The sequence below is a fragment of the Meyerozyma guilliermondii genome, genomic scaffold (assembly GCF_000149425.1).
Source record: "Meyerozyma guilliermondii ATCC 6260 scaffold_7 genomic scaffold, whole genome shotgun sequence".
Lineage (NCBI taxonomy): Eukaryota > Fungi > Ascomycota > Pichiomycetes > Serinales > Debaryomycetaceae > Meyerozyma > Meyerozyma guilliermondii.
The window spans coordinates 169,642-190,737 of NW_001809794.1; the positions used below are offsets into that span (position 1 = coordinate 169,642).

Sequence of the window (21,096 nt, forward strand, 5' to 3'; positions counted from 1 at the left end):
GTATACCTACTAGCAAGCAGTTACTCTGATAAAGCGTACTCTGATTGAAAAAAAAAGAACTCCGAGACGGGGAATTGAACCCCGGTCTACCACGCGACAAGCGGTAATTCTAGCCACTAAACTATCTCGGACTTTTACGAGTAAAACTTGAAGTATGTACGTACACAACGTACATGGCAAGAGCTCTGATACTAAAATCGAGTTTGGCTCTTGGGCCTATTGATACGATGTTGTCGTAGTGGACAAAGTGTACATTTATGTGAGATTACTTACCTCGAACAAAAAGTCCAGAAAGCCAATGGTGGCCACTCCTGACAAGTCCTTATCGTATTTCTTAAATACATCGGTCAACTTTCTCAAGTAAACCAAGAGTTCGATAAATGCATCGAACTTGAGTTTACCGACCGATATTCCGTTCACCGTACTGTTTTCGCGGCCCTTTTGCGAAAACTTTTGGAAAAGATGTAAAACCAAATCGATGTTGAGATTATAGCCGATCTGTTCGATGATTTTTTGAAGCTCTCCGAATGAGATATCTCCAGATTTGTTTGAGTCAGCAGCAAGGAAGAGCTTTTTATAAGCGGATAAATACTTCCACAAGGACACAAACTGGTCGAACGTTAATGAGTTTGATGGAGAGCCAGCGTTGCCTGTGGGTGAGCTGAACAAATTAATCATTAGCCCGATGGTTGAGTCCTGGAATCTGGTGTGATCAAAGTTGACGAGAGCCATGGAAAGTTCCTTTGCGGATATGCGTCCTGAACGATTGATGTCAACCTTTTCGAACACAGAACGCAATTCCACTTCGAGTTTCTGTCTCGACGACGAAACCTGCCTGCCACCAGAACTACTATCAGGCAACGACTCCTTGGAGCGGTTTACCATTGCTGGCGGCTTCTTTTGCAAGTGGCCCGAATTTGACAGAGGAGCAGAAGACGAGTAGGGCAGCGGTTGGGCTTGCGACAGAGACTGGTATCGCTGCTGAGAAGGAGCCTGTTGCACGGGCGCTCCGTGTTGTGGAGCAATATGCTCCTGAGAATGATATCTTTGCTGGGATTGGTACACCTGTTGTGGAGGATTGGAAACCTTTGGGGCTACTGGAGCCTGCTGGGATTGATAATACTGCTGTTGCGGAGTCGGGGCAGCCGCGGGAGTATTATACTGTTGAGAGTACGCACCTGGCGGTTGGCTATAGTACAGTTGTGGTTGATTGTTTTGAACTCCCAGTTGGTGCAGATAGTGAGTAGGTTGCTGATAAGGACTAGGTTGATGTTGCTGTGGAGCACTAGGAGGAGGGGCATGCAGGGAATGTTGCTGGGAGTAGCCACTCTGGGTAATATGAGGCTGTAAATGATGATACAGATTGGAGCTCTGTTGCTGTGGTGGAGCGTATCCATGGTTAGAATGTTTCTGGATTGGTTGATGTTTTCTGGAGCTTCTTGGAGGACTATCATGGACAACGTAGGCCGCCTGCTGGGGCGTGGGATACATTGGAAGATCGTCAACCGGCATGTTGACTAGATGGTGAGGACCGTTTTTAAATGAGCTAAAAATACGATGCGACCGTGACGGGATGTGTGCAGGAAAAGAGACGAAACGAGCAAGAAAGGGTAACTCGAGAGGTACGAATTGTGGAGCAATTGTGGAGGAGAAAGGGAAGAGAAAACATGATTGAAATGGAACGCAACGATAGATATCGTAAATGATTCCTTTTCGATTTTTTCAACTTGAGAACTTAGAAATTTCATCCTATTTTTTTCACCGGTTCTACAATTTTTTCAACTTCTTCAATTCCTCCTCACTTCCTAGTCTACACCGTTTTATCGATATTTTATTATGATCGTGTATGTATATCGAGTATTCCACACCGTATGTAGTTTACAGATCGCAATTAATCACGAGCTCTTCTTCTGTAGCCGTCAGCACCTCCTCTTGGACCACCACGAGATGGGAAACGAGAAGTTCTCTCAGCTGGAGCACCCTTCAATCTGGTCAAAGGCAAGATTCCCTCTGGAATGTTCAACTCATGTCTCAAGAACTCTACACCCTCGTCGGTCAAGGTGTAGTAGTAGTATTGCCAGGAGAATTGAGTCTGAACGTAACCCTTGGAGGTCAAGGATTGCAAAGCCTTGATGACGTACAAGTTTCTGGTGTCAATTTCTTCGTGCTTTGGTTGGTCGAAGTCCTTCTTGGCGACGACAACACCCTCTGAAAGTTAGTATTCAAGTTGGAATTGGCCCAATTTTCAATATGCCATATTTGAATGACACGGGCTACATTTAAATTGATAAAGGTTACTGGCGTAACCACACGTGTTTACATACCTTGAAAGAGGTATTGGTGGATCTTCTTTCTTTCTTCCCTTGGAATAAGCATATTGATGAATCACTGACAAGTAGAGTTCTGAATCTCGAATTTTTTTCACTGCGAAAATTTGATGATTGTTAATTGCTTAGTCAGTCTCGAAAACCCGCGAATGCCAGGCACGTGATGCACGGGGCTGGTGCCCTAGACCACCATCACCAACATCTAATAATAGCTAGTGTTAGGGGCATTGTCACTTGTTACAGAAGTGTTGCATAGGTGACAAGATTTATAAACACAGCCTAGTGAGGCAATGTGTTAAACAATCAGCAAAAAAAACATAAAAGATTGCATTGACACCAAAGTCATTATTTACTGGTTTGAAAACCCTGTTGTTCATTCCTTTTTAATTCAATTTTCATTACACCTTTGATCCCAGTTTCTATCAGATACCGGTGATCCTGCAGAGTTACATTATCACCACCCAAAGATCCTGCATACAGCGCAGAGCCTCAGAATACCAGCCACGATCCAAGGTATACCAATACTCCACTAGCATGACTTAGGGTCCCAAATGCGATCTTTTATCAAATCACATCGAAAGAATGACTCATTTAGCTCGGAAATCTCCGATGATTTCAACCAGAACCAAGCAAAAACTCCAACTTCATCTCAGTTCCCCTACAATCCGCAATTTACACCTCCATTCCAACCGAGTACCCATTCCCGAAGTTCACCCAAAAAGCTATTGACTCCCATCAGAAACTTGTTTTCCTCGCTGGGACACCACAGTAAGACAAATTCAATCTCTTCTGCTTCAGATCGATTGACTGATGTGATCCAATCGGGACCACCTTCTGCTTTACCTTCTAAGCATCGGTCAGAAAAGGACCAATTCAATGTCCAGGGACACTCCTCGTTCACCAATTTGTCGAGGTTTGCAAACAAGCCCCAAGAACACGATGAAGATGCATTATCAGACTACATTCCAAGAAACCATATAGATAGCAAGAGCCGTCCCAGCTATCGAATATCTTCTTCATCTGGCTCATTATTCGACGATAAGACTTCAAAGACTTCAGTATCGCAGCAGCAAAGCTCGATCAACTCGAAACAAGACCCATTTACAAGTAGCATTGGAAAAAACGATCCTTCTTCACGCTACGCTGTGGATGGCCAGCTACTACAACCACTTCAAATGAATGAGGAAACTGCGAATGACTCAAACAGCTCGCTCGTGGATAGCGTGGAAAACTTTCGTACTGAGGGCGTATCGTTTCTGACACCCAAGTTTGTGAGGCAGAGTTTGACCTCAGAGGAGGCACACGAAAATGAATCAGCAGAAACAGAAGACGATGATGACGATGTATCTGACAACTCATCGCAATTCTCATTTGTCAGAGATAAACGAGGTGGCAGAAATACTTCGGTAAAATATTACAAGACTCCTCATACAAATCTCGAAACCCTGAACACTTTGAACCCACGAGACTTTGGCTTTGAAGACGATGCTTACTCTGATTACGACTTTGAGAATAATGGTATGGACGACGAAGACATGTTCGACTCCGGTGGTGAAGAAGAAGAAGAAGTTAACTATAACAAGCTCTTTGATGACGATGACGCTCCTGCTAGTCATCCTATCGAATCTCATGCACTTGAACCTAGTGCCGTTCCTGTCTTCAGTTTTCAATCAAATTACAAAAATCATAGCAGTTCAGAACTATTGTGGGGTCCGCTAGCAGAGCGACATAAAGATGATGAAGCTAAAGACACTTCGAGACGCAAGCTGGCATCGTTATCTTCAAATCAAGACAGCCGTCGCATATACAACAAAAGCTATCATTTATCGATCGATGGGTTCGAGGAACTGGACATTCAATCTGCTTCGGATTTGGGTGAGGATATTCTAGAAAACTACCTAGAGCTGCCTTATGAACCCTATTCACAACACAGTATTTACGAGGCTACCCCCGAACCAACAAGTTCTCCTTCCCTTGAGCTATTCGACCTTAATTCACCATTAATCAACGGCGTTACAATTGGAAACAACTTGTTTCACCGCTTTGGAAGTATCCGAAGCGATACCGACGGAAAAAGGTTGGAGAGCAGTGCTAATAAGATGTTCATTCATAGGCACGACTCCCAACGTCTGAACGAACACGACAAAGCAAGAAATATTGCAACCAATGAGAATAAAGATCATAGCCTCAAAAAGATTCGTGCATTTCACGGATCAGTCGATCATGGCTTGAACTCAGCTCTCGAAGAAAAGGTGAAAGAGTTTGAAAGCTTTCAGAAGAAACGCTTAGAGCTTTCATCAAAGGTCAATAATCTGAGAGAAGAGACTCCAGAGCCTCTGGAGCATGTGGGTTTGGGAATCTTGCCCAGTTCGGTTCAGGAATCGAACGACCTGTCTTTGAGTTTTGAGGCTAGCGGAAGTCGTAATGGCAAAGACTCAGAGGTCACGAAGCCCAATCATCAAGTGAGAAGCTCAATCACTCAGATGATGGACATTTTGAGCGGAATTGGCCAAGAAGTGGCTCCTAAGAACAAGCGTGAGTCTGTAGACGACATGATGAAACGACTTGCTATTCTAGAGTCTAATCATTCGGAGAAACCTGACCGCGAGGAAAAAGATACAAGAAACAGGAACAATCAGATGAAGCATACTACAGAACCAAATCTGTTTCAAACCAAGAGGACGGTAAGTGGAAAGAGGTATTCATGGTGCGAGAGCGAGAGTTTCCATGATGATGAAGCGCCATCTATTCACATAGACGATGAAAATGCCCCAATGGAACGTCGCAATAGTGACGAGGAACTTTTAGATGAAGTTAACCAGATACCAGAGGATTATGATTTTGAAAGTCAAAAAGGTGGTAACAATCACTTGAGCGCTAATTATCTCGAAGGAGCATTTTTAAGGTCCAACTCATTCAAAAAGAGGCCTTTAAAGGTTATGATGGACTACAAGTTTGCAAACAATAAGATCGAAACCGGTAGAAAAACTGTAACGTTTTACCGAAGCAACTCGTTGAACCTCGATATATCTAGAAGCAGAAGCGTAAGCCGTGCACCATCGACCCGCTCAATGAGGTCTTTCGTGTCCATGAATGAGGAACCTGAAAATGAAGAAGCTTCGAACAACGAGGAAAAATTGGACGATATTCTTTCAAGAGCTGAAAAGTCTAGTCTGGCGAACCGACCCACCTTTAAGCTTACGGTGCGTAGGGACGATAATTTCGACGTTGAGAGAACTCCTTCGTTACTAGGAACCATCTGTGAGTCCGATAGTCCCAGGCGTTCCAACGAGAGCTGAATTTGAATGAATGAGTAAATTGCATATGTGCCTTAAGCACAACTATTTTAATATTAATGTATTAAATCTATTTCTCTTGAACAATCGGGAGTTGATTCTGTCCTTCAGCTTGGCGAATGGTCTGCAATTTGGAGTAACGACGATTGGAATAGCGGCTGCTTGATTTTGAAAGTTCCCTTCCAGGAACAGCCAAACTCTTCTGGTATCTCTGAGATATCAGAGGACGGCCAATTGCCGCTAATTGGTCTCTCGGTTTGAGCTTCAAGGCTGTTTCAGATCTGGCATTCGAGTCGAAAGAAGCACCGCTGGAGAAAGAAGCTGATGATGAGGTTGTAGAGTTGGTTCTGAATAACCAATTGTCGTTGCGATATTTGGAGTAGATACTCTCCAACTCATCCTTTTGGTCGTCGTCGACCAAGACAACTTCAACTGGCTTACCTTCCTTTGTCTTCTCTGTGATTGACATATAAGATGCGGTGGAGTTATTTCTCTTCACAGTGCATATGTCGAATTTGTCTTCTGTCAAATCTATTACCACACTTTCTGTGTCTGAAGCAGCAGTAGAGTCATTGCTAATAGCTGATCTACTCGACTGATAGCTGGTAGCAGAATTCGACGAATTGTCGTCAAATCTTGGCTTTGGAGGGAGCCTGAACATTTGACGCTCGAAAGATGGAACCGTTTTCTCAGACAGTCGTGGGGGAATATAGATGTCATTGGTAGCTTTACCCTTCAAGTCAAGCTTCTCCATTTTTCCTAACGTCTTTCTGAGATGTTCAGTGAATGTGCGGTCCAATCCATGTGGAGTCTGCATTTCGTCATCACCCTTCTCGACCTCTGTAAAGTCTACCTCGTAGGAGATCTTTTTCGGAGGCTCGTTGACGATAATGTTTTCCGTTTCTTCAGTATCTTTCACACTTTCAAATTTTGAAGGCTCGTTCGTTCTCACTGATTCTCTCATATTCATTGAGAACAAACTGTCTAGGTCGACAGACTTGGATCTGGTATGGCCCCGTCTGTGGCCCATTGCTCTCATGTTGACAGGAGGCTGCAATTGTGGTTGAGTTTCGGTAACTTCTTGAGGTAATGGAGGAAGAGACTTCTGGGTTCCTGACGAAAGACATGGAGTTGATTTAGATTTTGGAGTAGTTGAGTATGCGGAATAGGTAATTGATTCCATACCACTGTCCGAATCAGCATCGGAGCCATGGTACATGTTTTGAAATTGAAGTTGAACCACCTGTTTGGCAGCTTGACTAGGAAATCCTATGGGCTCCAATACCAGCAGTCCAGCCTCTGACTTGGAACTTGATTCATCTTTAGTTTCTCGAGCGTCCTCTTTAGTGCCTTGATATACAGCTAAGTATTGAGAACTCTCACTCCAATTGTAGTTGGAACTAAGGTTATCAATATCAGGAATTTCAATCTGTCCAGCAGAGGTGGAGAAATTGAATTTTGTGGACTTGTTCTCATATGGGTCCTTGCGGGACTTTATAGAAGGGCTGTTGGTGATATTAGTGGTATTATTCGGAAAGCTGAACTCTCTTCCTGCGCCATTATTTCCGTGGCTCAAGATTGGTTGTGAGGTGACGTCGTCGTCTGGTTTCTTCAGCTTTTCACTTTCCAGTGTCGCTTTCCGCTCAACAGATATTGGAAGGTCGACATTGGACAAGTAAAGGCTATTGACGACGGTATTCTTATTTGTTTCGGACGCATTTTCCACACTGGAGTCTGTCCATGAATCTTCGCCTTCAGATTCTATTTGAGAATCTTCAGCTGACTCTTCTGCTACCATGGACTTACCATCACCAATAGTAATATCGACACTGTTCTGGAGCGAGTCCCAAGATGCTGAGCTCGCTGTAATGGAGCTATTTTCTGACTCGGAGTACGATGCAGAAGTGGACTCAGAATCAGATTCTGCCACCACACTTTCGTCCTTGTTAGGAAAATTGCCAAACCCTCGTCTGAAATCGGACACCAGTCGACCACGAACAGCCTCTTCAACGGAGCTGAAGGACCTTGAGGAAGAGACAGCCGACCCTTCGCTGAAAAGTCGAATTTGCTCTCTATATGGGGAATTGTCAGAGTCTCTTACCTGGGAGAAGTTTGCAATTGTAGTGGTCTTTTGCAATTGATGGTCATTTTGGGCAGCCGGAGGAGGTTTTCTTTGAAGGTTTACTGAACCGAAGCGAAGCTTCTCTGCTTCCAAGTCCATTGGATAAGGAACCGGATGTATTGGTCCAGACTTGGAAGTTTTCATGGATTTTACAGGCTTTGCAGGAACAGCAGGTGGAGTTTCCTGAGCAAGCTCACGAAGCCTTGAATGCAAACTTGATGCACGAGAATTTCCAGCGCTGGGAACCTCATTGATCACACTCATTTCGTCAAGATCTTTTTTGGGTTTGGTATAAATTCCCTTGGGACCACTTGGAGATTTGGTGGGTGTCTTTGGAGACATGGCAATAGCCTTGTTGAGTTGAGCTTCCAGGAAACTATTACCGTCATCAGAGTCAACCATTTCGTATCCACTCCCAGTGTACATGAGACGACTGGGGGACTTTTGGCGTTCAGGAGACAGAGCACAAGAAGATGCCGGGGTTCTGTTCCTCGGACTCAATTTTGGGGGCAACTGAAGAGTAAATGGAATGGGAATCACATACTTGCTGCCAGAGCCAGCAGCATTGATATGCAAGCGTTTTGATAGCGGAGACTTTGAAAGGAGTTTGAGCTCATCGCTGACTCTTGAACCTCCAGAAGAGACCGATTTGATGTCTTCTTCGGTGGCATAAGGTATGGGAGGAAGATCCACACGAGTGATTCTCTTTTTGATGGGAGAGCTGGATCGTGCTCTTCTTTGATCATAAGCTCCATCAAGGTGCCGACCACTCCTGTTCAATACTTGATCGTCAAGGGTTGGCATTGAACCGTGTTGAAGAAGTCCCTGAATTGATTTTGTAGTTTTTCAATGCTGAACTTTGACGGGATCTTTCAGTCTTCTGCTGGCTCACGTACGGAGAAAAGAACAAAGAGGCAGTCCGTATAAGAATAATAACAGGTGGCTTTACTACCTGCAAGCACTTGGGGCGTGTGGACAATGGAAGTCTTTGTTTGAAACTCATGTCGGGTTAAATGGGAAAACCAGGTGTTTACATCTTTCCACATCGGGAATTTTAATTGGCGACATGATGCGGGCGGGTTTTTATTTTCTTCTCACAACCTTCGTATCTATTAATGGAAGTGGACGGCGAGGGGGCCAATTATGACAGAGGCATTGTAATAGCTAAAATGTAGGCTTAATTCAAAGTGACACTTTACTGTCATTAATGAGAACTGGTACCCTTTAATCTGTTGCAGACTTAGACTTACCGATCACGTGATGGAAACCATATACAGGATCCAGTATTGGGTGCAAAAACGGTTGCATCTATTTGTGCCACTAGTTAAATGAGTGACGACGACCCTGCAAAAGTAGGACTTCATTTTGTTGCCAGCCAGCAGGTCAAGAAGTGTGCTCGTGATGGATGTCGGTTCACGCTTATAATTGTAGGTGCTTCTGGAAGTGGTCGAACAACACTAATGAATACCTTGTTTGGCGCAGAAATATTTCCTTACGATACTTTGGAGCACGACACTTTTCATAGGTATGAGTACCAATTGTGTGAAAACGGTGTCAATTTACAAGTTACTTTGATTGATACTGGTGGATTGCACCCATCTGACTATTCCTATTCTAGCGTTGCTCGGTATATTGATGCCCAACATTTCCAACACATTTTTCAAGAAGAACAACCAGCAAGAAAAAACTTGAGAGATGATAGGATCCATTGTTGTCTTTACTTTATTTCACCAAAGAACCGTGAAATAACTACCCAAGAATTGAATGCCATGAGAGACTTGAGCACGAGGGTTAATTTGGTTCCTATTTTGGGAAAGTGTGATACATTCTCTCCGGCAGAATTGGAAACCATCAAGATGAGAGTACGTGAAACCCTTCAACAAAATTCAATAGTGTGTGACTTATCGTCTGATGGTTCGTATCAAGATATGACTGAACAGATCAGGGCACAAATGCCATATGCGGTAATTGGTTCCAATCAAGTCCATCCTAATTTCGAAGGAAAGATGGTCAGAGGGCGCAAATATGCATGGGGACTTGCCGAGGTTGAAAATGTAGACCACTGTGATTTCGTCACTCTTCGAACCTTGCTAATGACAAACCACATGTTGGACTTTATCCAGTCAACTGAGGTCCACTACGAGAAGTTTCGAGAATTTTGTCTCACAAAACGATTAGAATATTTCGAAAGAACCTATGGTGGTCCTGTGGACAAGTCTAGCTCGTTAAGTGTTTATGCTGCTTACCATCGGGTGTCGATGGAATTGACTTCAAACAACCTAATTTTCGAGGATGTTTCTTTACGAGGCAAAGAAGCAGAAATGAAAAACAAAATCACCAGAGATGTACAGGTTCAGGAAAACAAGTTCAAAGAGTGGAAAAGAGAGCTAGTTGCAACCCAAGACTTCCTCAACAAAGATATCGACCAAATGCAAGAAAAGTGTCTTCAGTTGAAACGGGAAATTGCCATGTACGAGTCAAGCGAGTCGAATGTATTGGACGACACACTTACTACTCCCGAAGATATGTCGTTAGCTTCTATTGAATAAATGTAATTTGCAGCCGAAAAGTGAGATGCACACGACCGGGGTATAAAAGGAAAAATTTGCAAGTGAGATTCTATTCTTTAAGTTTGCAGGCGAATTCATTATTTAAAGAAAGTGTATCGAGCTTCTATGAAGTTTTGCACAACGGTATGTACTCTTGCTTGCGAAACAATAACAGGATGAATTTTTATTTCACATATGTTTTTTCTGGCATCTCTAATGTTAGACCAGCTCTGCTGTGTCGATGAATACAACCTATGACAATTATCTGATACCGCAATGCGGGTTGTTTCTTTAAGTGACCATGTACTAACTGAAGGATTGTTAACAAAATATGAAACAGATGTGTAGAATGTAGAATGGTGGTTCAGTCAGATTGACCTGAACTTCTTCCAATTCTAGCAATTAACCAATTGCTCAGAAACCATTTCCGATCTCTCAACACCATCGTTGGCCTTGTCACTGGTTCTACATTGATTTGTTGCCCATTGGTTCCTTGGTCCTGCTTGTTCCTTGACCTGGGTTTTCTCCTCTAACTTTTGTCTTCTTCCATCCGCACACCAACCATATACATCATCTCAGCGCCGCGATTCACCAGCATGTCCCACGATGGCAGTCCACTAAAAGCATCAGAAGTGCCACTTGTAGATGAGCTCTTTGACACAGTTGAGTCTCCAGGTCCAGAAGTCAACCATGAAGTACACCCCCAAGTGAATTTTATTCTTGACCACACTGCGTTCACAAAAGGAATAGGAAACATCAAACGGTGGTTTAATCCGGAATACGTCAAAACCGAGTGTTCACAGCAGAAACCACGTCTCAATTTGTTCATTCCTACGTACACTTTGCACGAATTTGACTACGTGAAGCGTGGGTTGACAATGACAGCGAGTAATGCTCGAGAAGCGATTGATTTTATCGACAAATTATCTGAAGGAGTTGAAAATCCACCATTGGAATACGACATTCAGTTGGAAGATGAAGCTCACTCCTCAATTTCGTGGGAAGCTTGTCAAAAATACCAGGCTCACCACCCGGTTATTGGAGAGTTTCCCAATTACCAAACGCAATTTCGGTCCTCGAAATATGGAAGGTCTCGACCCGACCACGAGAGCATTTCGTACGAGAACTCAGAGTCGTACCAGAGCGCAGCTGCACATGCCAATGAGCCAGCTCAGATGCCACCTCGACTTCGTTACATCATCAGACCATGTATCAAGATGATGTTCCAAAGTCCCCAACAAAAGAGCAAATGGACACTAGTAACGGAGGATGCCATCACGAAAATATGGGCCAGTAGCTTTGGTATCAACTGTATGAACATCACCGAGGCCGAACTCCTTCTTTTCAAAGCATATGACGTGAACAACCTCAGACAGTACGATCCTAATCGCACAATTTTCGATCAAAATGGTCCCAACAGCATTCTCCAAGAAACAGTCGATACCTCTTCCTATCCCTACCAGCCTACAGAGACCAGTATGCCCAAAAAAGCAGCAAAAGCCAACAAGCACAAACCTCACCGTGGGAACTCTAAAGTTAACGCAGTCGTGAGAAATGAACGAGGAATTCAAAAAGAGCAATTTGACAAAATCAACCATGCTCCTCGTGGCTCCGGAACACTATGGACCCCGGGAAGTAGATAGAGCCATTGTAATCAATAGTTTAACACACCCCAGCTTATAACACACTCTAGCGGTCAATCTCCTGCATACCAGCCGTAGCCGTAGCGGTGCGGATTTTTCTACAATCATATTCACACTGGTGGCTGTATTTCACCATGAATCGACAGTACCAACGCGAAGAAATTCAGCGCATGCTCCAGCGTTGGCAGCAGCTACGCCAGCAGTTTGGTGATCGTGCCGTCAACGTGCCGGAATTTGCCCATTTGAGCAAGGTTCTCAAAGCCATACAACAACAACAGCAGCAACAGCAGCAGCAAAATAAACCCAATTCCGGGGCCAATCAATATATGCAGCAGGCTCAGCAGACCGGTACCCCTATGGGAAACACAAATGTGCCTATGAATTCAGCAAATATGGCTCCTCGTCCTCAGCAAGGAAATGGGTCGGCGCAGACCATGAACGGTGCGAATGCCCGATATATGGGAAACAATATGATGAACATGGCCTCACCGGTTTCCCAGTCTTCGCAACAACAGTCTCCAGTAATGAATAACATGCCTCCACAGACACAGCAGCAGCTTCAACAACAACAACAAAGACAACGGTTTGCAGCAGCTCCACCAGGTACTAACGTAGGCACTCCCATGTCTACCTCACAACACTCAACTCCTCAAATGCAACAGAATCCTGTCATGGGCAATAGAAACCACATGCAGCAGGGAGGAATGCAGCTAAACAAAACTACAAACCAGAACCAACAAGCTTCCGCGGGACAACAACCTTTCCCAGTGCCAGGCGCAACTGCTGCACAATCTGCCTTTTCGGCTCAGCAATTCCAGTTGCTCAAGTCGCAGTATCAGGCTTTGAAGTACTTGCTCAAAGCACCTGCTCCAGGCAGCCCGCCAATTCCCCAAAACCTCGTGGAAATCGTGTGCTCCGACAGACTTGCATTCGCCCAAAACTCTTACCTTCCAGCGGCTAACGTGCCTTCTGATAGCCCGGTAGCTGGTGCGGAAAATGATGTTAGACTAGCAAGAAACCTGGGCATGGCTGCTAACGTGAGAAACCCTTCCATACCGCAACAGGAACATCAGCTTTCAGGAATGCCACCAACAAACCACTCAGCAATGCTAGGAAACGCACCAACGGCCAACCAGATGAGTCCTCACTTAATGAACCCACAAGCTGCCCAATTGCAACAGCAGGCTCAAGTACAGGCTAACCTCCGCCAGGCGGCTCCACAAGAACTGCTTTTGTCACAGGCGGCTGCACAAGCAGCAGCACCAACAAGCGCAGGTCTTGCTGACTCTAATCCAGTTGTTGGCGCCGCCCCACATTTGCAAGCCAGCCAACTTCAGCGTCAATCCGTGCACACAACTGCTTCTCCCCTTACTAGTTTCGAACCTTACGACCAGAAATCTAATGCCAGCACACCAGCAATTGCACCTACGACAAGTTTACAACAGCAAGAAAGTCAGCTTAAAAATGTGCAACAGTCAGCATTTGTTACCCTCTCACCAAAACCACCAGTGTACATTGATGACCTTGATGTGCCAAAGAAAGACAAGGATAATGTTGTTGTACCTATCCTGAAGCCGGAAATTCAGGTCGATGCGTTTGAAGTACCTCAATTAATCGACACGAAAGATATACCGTTCAAATCATTATATTCGCTGCAGAGTAAAGTGCTGTTCCCAGCACTCATGCCAACCAGCTTCGACCCCGATTCGATTGCCGCGAATAGAGAGGCGCTGATTCTCCTATTGATAGACGCTGAGTTAACTCGTTTGAATATGAAATTAGAGTCTGCCGATGAAGACCAGAAGGCTGCGATCGAAGCTGAGATTTACAAACTTGAACTTTTACCGTTCCAGAAAGAATTGCGTGGAAAGATATTATCTCACGTTTGGTTCAGTAAGTCTCTTCTTCCCAATTCACACCCCAATGTGCTTGCAAAGTGCTCGCACCTTAATTCCGAAAATGCTCAAATGACTCAAAACATGTACAAGAGGCAGCTTTACTCGCTTGCCCAAGCCCAGAACCGCAAGCTTCGTGTCACATTGAATGAAATTATTGCACATCAATCAAAGAAGCGTGATAGGTTGTTTGCCAAGAGAGACAAAAGAGCGAAGATTTGCAGCAAGATTGATAGTTTCCACAGTCAGATCGCGAGAGAAGAGCAGAAGAAGCTCGAACGTATGGCCAAGCAACGTTTACAAGCCTTGAAACTGAACGATGAGGAAGCATACTTGAAATTGCTCGACCATACTAAAGATACCAGAATTACGCATTTGTTGAAACAGACAAATCAATTTTTGGATACGTTGGCCCAAGCCGTTCAAGCGCAGCAGCGCGACTCTGGTAAGGTTGATGAACCTATAAACGACGAAAAGAGAGAAAAGATTGATTACTACAACGTTGCTCACAGAATTAAGGAAGATGTCACAAAACAGCCATCCATTCTGTAGGAGGTACATTGAAAGAATATCAATTGAAGGGTTTACAGTGGATGGTTTCTCTTTATAATAACAGGCTAAATGGTATATTGGCCGATGAGATGGGTTTGGGTAAGACCATTCAAACTATATCTCTCATTACTTACATTGTGGAAGTGAAGAAGATCAATGGCCCATTCTTGGTGATTGTTCCATTGTCAACGTTAACTAATTGGAATTTAGAATTCGAGAAATGGGCTCCATCGGTAAAGAAGATCACCTACAAGGGAACTCCTAACCAAAGAAAGAGCCTCCAGTTTGAAGTGAGGAAAGGGGATTTCCAAATTTTGTTGACCACTTTTGAATACATCATCAAGGACAAGAGTGTGTTGGCAAAGGTGAAATGGATTCACATGATTATTGATGAAGGTCACAGAATGAAGAATGCCAACTCGAAGTTATCCGAAACTTTAACCCATCACTACCACAGTGACTACAGATTGATTTTGACTGGTACACCATTGCAAAACAATTTACCCGAATTATGGGCACTTTTGAACTTTGTGCTTCCAAAAATCTTCAACTCTGTGAAGTCTTTCGACGAGTGGTTTAACACACCTTTTGCAAACACCGGTGGGCAAGACAAAATCGAACTCAGTGAAGAAGAGACTCTTTTAGTCATTAGGCGTCTTCATAAAGTTTTACGTCCTTTCTTATTGAGAAGATTGAAAAAGGATGTCGAGAAGGACTTGCCAAACAAGGTTGAAAAAGTTGTAAAGTGTCGCATGTCATCTTTGCAATCCAAATTGTATCAACAAATGTTGAAGTACAATTTGCTATTCTCCAGCAATCCCGATGGAGATGGTAAGCCGATTGCCATTAAAAACACGAATAATCAGATTATGCAATTGAGAAAGATTTGCAATCATCCTTTTGTGTATGAAGAAGTTGAAAATATGATCAATCCCACTGCTGATACCAATGATGAAATTTGGAGAGTTGCTGGAAAGTTTGAGTTGCTTGACCGTATCTTGCCCAAATTGAAAGCCACCGGTCATAGAGTATTGATTTTCTTTCAAATGACCCTGATCATGAATATTATGGAGGATTTTTTGCGTCTTCGTGATCTCAAGTATATGAGATTGGACGGTGCAACTAAGGCAGATGATAGAACGGGATTGTTGAAGCTTTTTAATGAAGAGAATTCCGATTATTTCTGCTTCCTTTTGTCTACAAGAGCTGGTGGTCTAGGATTGAATTTGCAAACTGCTGACACGGTTATTATTTTTGATTCTGACTGGAATCCTCATCAAGATCTTCAGGCGCAAGATCGTGCACATCGTATTGGCCAAAAGAACGAGGTACGTATCATCCGATTGATCACGGAAGACTCTGTCGAAGAAATGATTTTAGAAAGAGCTCATGCCAAGTTGGAGATTGATGGCAAAGTCATTCAAGCAGGAAAATTTGATAATAAATCCACCACCGAAGAGCAGGAAGCGCTCTTGCGTGCATTATTTGTGAAGGAAGAAGAGCGTAAAGCCAAAACCTCTGCAATGGATGGCGACGACGAGTTGGACGACGATGAGCTCAATCAAATATTGTCGCGTGATGATACTGAATTAGTTGTATTCAGACAATTGGATGAAGCTAGAAATTTGGAAACAAAGCAGGCTTCGTATCCCACAAGACTTTTTTCAGAGCAGGAGCTTCCAGACTTTTACAAGACCAACTTCGATATATACTTCGACAAGGACATTGTGAACGCTGATGATTATGGACGGGGAGCTCGTGAAAGAAAGACCGCGCTTTATGATGACAATCTCACTGAAGAACAGTGGCTCAAGCAAATTTGATGGGGTACTTTCAAGTGACGATGAAATGTCAACTAAAGGGTAAAAGGTCAAGAGGAAGGTCTAAAATCAAGAAAAATGAAGAAGAAAGTGGCAGTGAAAACGGATTTGGTCGCAAGAGAAGACTTTCCAACGACGATATGAGTGATTTCGAGAGCTCGTCCCGTCAAGGACGGTCTTCCACACCGCTGTCAATAATCAAGCGAAGGGCCATGGCGAAGAGAGGGAAACGTAGTAAAGCCTCCTTCTTGTCAAGAACTCCATTAGCGAATGATCCATTACTGGACGATGCTCGAGATAACTTGCAACAGCAACTCGAAGAAATCTACGAGACCATCTTGAATTACACAGATGAAAATGGTCGTAGATTGAGCGATTTGTTCATGGTGAGGCCTTCAAAGAAACTCTATCCCGACTACTTTGTGCTCATCAAACATCCTATGGCATTGGATACCATCAAGAAGCGAATCACTTCCAACGCCTACATGGAGGTGAAGGATATGTTGGAAGATATTCACCTCATGTTCAGCAATGCCAGAGTATACAACGAAGAAGGGTCAATCGTTTACGAAGATGCTAATACTCTTGAAAGTTTGGGATATCAAAAATTTGCAGAGATCGCCAAAGCGGCTAATATGAGCAACGAGGATATCGAGAAATATCTTGATATGCAAGAGGTAAACGAAGTTCTTGGTTTGAAACCCTTTGTTCCAAGCGCAGAGGTCAAGAGGTCTGCCGCTGCAAACGACAATATCGAACCCCAGGCAGACGATCAACTTGCTGACTCTGTAGATCATGGGCTGATGAATGATTTCTTTCCTTTCGACGACGACGACACGCGAGACCCATTATTATAGATTGGGCACTATTTAAATATTGTATAATAATTTACACTTCACTATAGCGAGGTAACTCCTCGTCGATATCGTGGTTGATAACCTCGTTATTCACCACAGTATCGAACAAATTAACAAACTCGAAGAGGCCACCATCCAAAAATTTGACAGAACCTTCAACCCATTCGGCTCCTGCAATTGCACCATTCAAGCCAGCTGAATGGTACAAAAACAGCCAATAATTGGCACCAAACCAGGGAGATTTTATCGAGTGAGAGAATTGTAAGTTTGGTAGTGATTTGATGGTGATTGAAAAGTCATTAATATCTCCTTGAGATGAAGTCACATAAACAAGTCGTTGGTTTGTAAGGTACAAATATCCATCTTTGGCACTGATATTGATACCGGGAGATTTTTGACCTGACTTCAGGGTCAAAACTAAGGTTTGTCTTGCGGTTTTCGTTGCAAATTTGATGTGTTCTCCAGGCTCTAGATCAAAGGGAATAAATCCTTTATTCTTCTGTAGCTCACGACCGTAGTTTTCCTTGAGCTGTAGCACGTTCAAGGACATTACAAAAGAAAAGATAAAGATTATGTGTGAGGTAATTGTAGTCAGGTGCTGCGCGCAGTACTTTATAGATTTTCTCACAATTCTCGATGGCTGCAACATGAATGTCATTCGTTCCTTTAACCCCTCATTGGCTCCGTTTATGAAGCAACTACCCAGATTTCTGTATGGAAGTAAGCTCATAGTACGTTCTCGAGAATGCCAGGAGGTGATAGATAGGCTAGATCTACGCAAGAAGTATCCAGATTCACAGAATTTGGATATAATCGATGTCTTTACTGGTTATGGATTACTTTCCTCAATGATTAACTACGAACTTAAACCACGCAAACATGTAGTTATTGAAGCGGGAAAGGCTAACATCGAAGAATGGACTAAGAGAATCAATCATTTGAAAGAAACAACCAACAACAAAGAGAATTTTATTCTCTACCCTCATGATGGTTTCAATTGGGCCACCTACAATCGCTTGATTGACCAGGACAAAATTGTGACGCCACGAACCGTGGATAGAAGCAAAATTCACGATGAGCTTCTTATCATTGGTAACTTGACTTCGTCTTCCTTTGGAGAGTCGTTGTTAGCACAATGGATAATGTGTTCAGTTTATCGTAACTGGCTCCAGAAATATGGAAGAGTACGAATGATATGCGTAATTCCTGAAGGTACTGCCCACAAGTTTCTTTCCGGAAGAGGGTTTCCCAAACGTAATAGATCTGCCATAAAGCGAGAAATGTTCACCGATACAAAACTTATTGCCATAACTCAAATCCTCGAAGTAAGTTCTTCTCCAGAAGGCTTCAAATATGACCCTAATACCCTTTTCAACGACCAGCCGTACTGTATCTCATCCAAGGCGATATTACCTCCAGGAACAACTTTGAGCGTCATAGAGATCGAGCCAAAAGATCTCGGTCTGTTCGACGTGGATTTGCTAGAGTACGTTCTTCAAATTCTCATGTATAAAGCTACTGGCAGGGTCATAGATTCGCTTGCTCAAATTGCTCCAGGCGCAGAAGTCGAGTTGGCTCCTAAACTATCACCTGAATTATTGGAGAAGTGCCCCAGAGATCTCACCACTGACGAATTCATGAGCATTTTTGAGGTTGTCGACAACTGGGCGTTCAAGCCCTCTATCGCGGATAGAATAGACATTGTACAAGAGGACACCCGGACGTTTTGAACTACATAGCACATCAGTTGTAGTTTGGATTTTGTATATAGTTTTATCCAACATCGCTTAGTTTGGCTTATCTGGAAGATTTGCCAACAACTCGACAATCTTACTGCCATCAAACACATGTTCAGAAGGAGGTCCGAAGTACGAGGCACTGGGAAGAACCCTCAAAAGATTGTAAATGTTATTACCAACAAAAGATTTTTGAGCCTGTGGTTCCGGGGTAGACATTTGTGGTTCTGGATTGGCAATGGCTGGAAAGTCTTTGGGTATATTAGGCAACTGGACTTTTCTTCTCTTTGGTGAGTGCGGTTGAATCTCTACTGGCGAATCAAGTTCATTCTTCCTTGCAGTCCCAAGATCGTATTTTTCGATAAGGTTCATCGAACCTATAGAGTACCTGTCACTGAAAAATTCAATAGGATCGTCTTCGGGGAAGTATTGACTATACCTCGCTTCCAACGACATAACCATCTGTAAATCATTGTTAGCGGCATACCGGGCAAACTTTTCAGTGAGTTTTCTCAAGTACCATTTGCACTTTCTGAGACTTCTTATCTTTGCTTCTCTCTTCAATTTTTCAACCGAGTTTGAATTGTTGGCCATACCATCGAGATCCTCTTTTTCTGTGTTGTAATCTTTCAACAAGTTTGTTCGTGCCTGCTCGAAGAAAGTCTTGATACTTTCAAAGTCGTTAAGAGTAATTAAATAATCTAAATACGCCAATAAGAATTCTCCGTTCTGTCCGAACTTTTTCATGGCGAGCCTCAAGATTTTTATGGCTGTAGATTTGTTGTCCGAATAGTATTCGATCATGGCATTTTCCACGTAAAGCCCATACCCTATGTATGATATTTTGCGAGCTTGTTTGAAAATGGACCGTGCTTCTGTGATTCCGTTGGCACGTTTGGCACTCAACATTAGCTTGGAGTAAAGAAGAGTGATGCACTTGTTTAGTTCTTCCAATTGTCTCTGTAATTTCTGGAGCTCGAGAACTTGGGGTTCCGAGAGCTGGTTGAATACCTGATTGTAATCTATTTCATCTTCGTTTTCGTCATCTTCATTATTTTTGGAGTTTTCTGGTTGGTTTTTCGGCTTGTTAATGGTATCCAAGATTGAATTGATTTTCTCTGTAACTGAGCTGTAGTCTTTAACAAAGTGATCAATGATTCCCTCAAAAACTGACTTTGTTTCTCCAAAGTTGCCATCCTTCTCATATAATTCGGCTAGTTCGAAGCCTATCAAGAAACTTCTTGGGTTCAAGACCAACCCTTCTTTTAAAAGAGTCATAACTTTATTTGCATTGGCATCTTCGTTGGAGGCTGACCAAAACCTACCTAGTTTGAACCATATTTCTGGAACAAATGGCAAGCACTTGACAGCCTGTTTAAACACATATTCAATACGTGCTTGAAGCAAAGATTCTTCCTTAATTGCCAAATTATTTTTCCTCTCTAATTCAATCCACTTGTACCAAAGGTCCAATTGGCTGCGAACCAAGTGGCCGTACTGAGAGTCGGTGATACTAAAAGGAATGATAGAACGTCGAAGCAGCTTTTGAGTCATGTTTTGCCATTCAGTGTTCCACGAACGGGCTTCCATAAACTCTGCCGAAATTGCAGCGATGAATTTGCTGGCGGCAGAAGCATTCAAGTCTGATTCCCATTTGGTATAAACTGACCATGCTTGCTCTATCTTTTCTGTAGGTATAACGAGAAACCTCTTGTATACTTTCCGAATCAAATCCACTTTTTGCTGTTGTTCCCACGAAGCTGTTGGAGTCCATGACTTCAAGAAATCTAGATAGTCGTTCCACAATGGTCCGCTGGCGATATCAATGCCTACTTTATTGACAGCAAACTCAAAAGCCTTGATGACTACTCCCCGGGCCTTCTCTCCGCCAGTGATAACATCATTTGTTCGCCTAACATAAGAAACATAAAGTCTATATAATTCGACATCATCCACCAAGTTGATACACTGGCCAAAGAGGGTCTCCACCTTTTGGAATTCTCCACGGTTCATCTCATAGCTGATGTAGCCACACCACTGGGCCCCATCATGCTTGAATATCAGCAAATACTTTTCAAACACTCGCCGGACCTGCTCTTCTTTGTCTTTGTTCACCACCTGTTTGATCAATTTGGTCCACCTAGCATAGTCCAAAGGAGACTCCTCGAGGTCTTCTTCGAGCTGGCCGATGACGTCGAGATTGACTTTCCGTTTGGGCACGTCAGACATGATGGAGATGATGGATGGGGATGAAGGAAAAACGAAACCACCAGTGAGAAATCCGGTATACACCCTTTCG

At 43.3% G+C, this 21,096-nt stretch overlaps 10 protein-coding genes and 1 non-coding gene across 11 annotated transcripts; 6 read left to right on the top strand and 5 right to left on the bottom strand. All coding sequences in view use genetic code 12, as the record gives it.

Moving 5' to 3' along the window:
• Positions 1-59: 59 nt before the first annotated feature.
• PGUG_05947 lies at positions 60-131 on the bottom strand. The gene has a single exon. It is a non-coding gene; the product is annotated as a tRNA-Asp (tRNA).
• A 124-nt stretch (positions 132-255) lies between these two features.
• On the bottom strand, positions 256-1,512 carry PGUG_05263 (uncharacterized protein; the record flags this gene model as incomplete). The annotated part of the gene is made up of 1 exon (XM_001482193.1): positions 256-1,512. The coding sequence occupies one exon, from the start codon at positions 1,510-1,512 to the stop codon at positions 256-258; it is 1,257 nt and encodes a 418-aa protein (XP_001482243.2).
• Positions 1,513-2,878: 1,366 nt separating this feature from the next.
• Positions 2,879-5,626, top strand: PGUG_05264 (uncharacterized protein; the record flags this gene model as incomplete). The annotated part of the gene is made up of 1 exon (XM_001482194.1): positions 2,879-5,626. One exon carries the CDS (start codon positions 2,879-2,881, stop codon positions 5,624-5,626), a length of 2,748 nt encoding a protein of 915 aa, XP_001482244.2.
• Positions 5,627-5,693: 67 nt separating this feature from the next.
• Positions 5,694-8,549, bottom strand: PGUG_05265 (uncharacterized protein; the record flags this gene model as incomplete). Its single annotated transcript, XM_001482195.1, has 1 exon — positions 5,694-8,549. One exon carries the CDS (start codon positions 8,547-8,549, stop codon positions 5,694-5,696), a length of 2,856 nt encoding a protein of 951 aa, XP_001482245.2.
• A 524-nt stretch (positions 8,550-9,073) lies between these two features.
• On the top strand, positions 9,074-10,294 carry SPR3 (septin; the record flags this gene model as incomplete). The annotated part of the gene is made up of 1 exon (XM_001482196.1): positions 9,074-10,294. The coding sequence occupies one exon, from the start codon at positions 9,074-9,076 to the stop codon at positions 10,292-10,294; it is 1,221 nt and encodes a 406-aa protein (XP_001482246.1).
• Positions 10,295-10,890: 596 nt separating this feature from the next.
• On the top strand, positions 10,891-11,937 carry PGUG_05267 (uncharacterized protein; the record flags this gene model as incomplete). Its single annotated transcript, XM_001482197.1, has 1 exon — positions 10,891-11,937. One exon carries the CDS (start codon positions 10,891-10,893, stop codon positions 11,935-11,937), a length of 1,047 nt encoding a protein of 348 aa, XP_001482247.1.
• Positions 11,938-12,071: 134 nt separating this feature from the next.
• PGUG_05268 (uncharacterized protein) lies at positions 12,072-14,384 on the top strand (the record flags this gene model as incomplete). The annotated part of the gene is made up of 1 exon (XM_001482198.1): positions 12,072-14,384. One exon carries the CDS (start codon positions 12,072-12,074, stop codon positions 14,382-14,384), a length of 2,313 nt encoding a protein of 770 aa, XP_001482248.2.
• A 41-nt stretch (positions 14,385-14,425) lies between these two features.
• Positions 14,426-16,207, top strand: PGUG_05269 (uncharacterized protein; the record flags this gene model as incomplete). The annotated part of the gene is made up of 1 exon (XM_001482199.1): positions 14,426-16,207. The coding sequence occupies one exon, from the start codon at positions 14,426-14,428 to the stop codon at positions 16,205-16,207; it is 1,782 nt and encodes a 593-aa protein (XP_001482249.2).
• Positions 16,208-17,092: 885 nt separating this feature from the next.
• PGUG_05270 (uncharacterized protein) lies at positions 17,093-17,791 on the bottom strand (the record flags this gene model as incomplete). Its single annotated transcript, XM_001482201.1, has 1 exon — positions 17,093-17,791. One exon carries the CDS (start codon positions 17,789-17,791, stop codon positions 17,093-17,095), a length of 699 nt encoding a protein of 232 aa, XP_001482251.2.
• PGUG_05271 (RNA polymerase specificity factor) lies at positions 17,634-18,791 on the top strand (the record flags this gene model as incomplete). The annotated part of the gene is made up of 1 exon (XM_001482200.1): positions 17,634-18,791. The coding sequence occupies one exon, from the start codon at positions 17,634-17,636 to the stop codon at positions 18,789-18,791; it is 1,158 nt and encodes a 385-aa protein (XP_001482250.2).
• A 57-nt stretch (positions 18,792-18,848) lies between these two features.
• On the bottom strand, positions 18,849-21,026 carry PGUG_05272 (cleavage polyadenylation factor subunit; the record flags this gene model as incomplete). The annotated part of the gene is made up of 1 exon (XM_001482202.1): positions 18,849-21,026. The coding sequence occupies one exon, from the start codon at positions 21,024-21,026 to the stop codon at positions 18,849-18,851; it is 2,178 nt and encodes a 725-aa protein (XP_001482252.2).
• Positions 21,027-21,096: the final 70 nt, after the last annotated feature.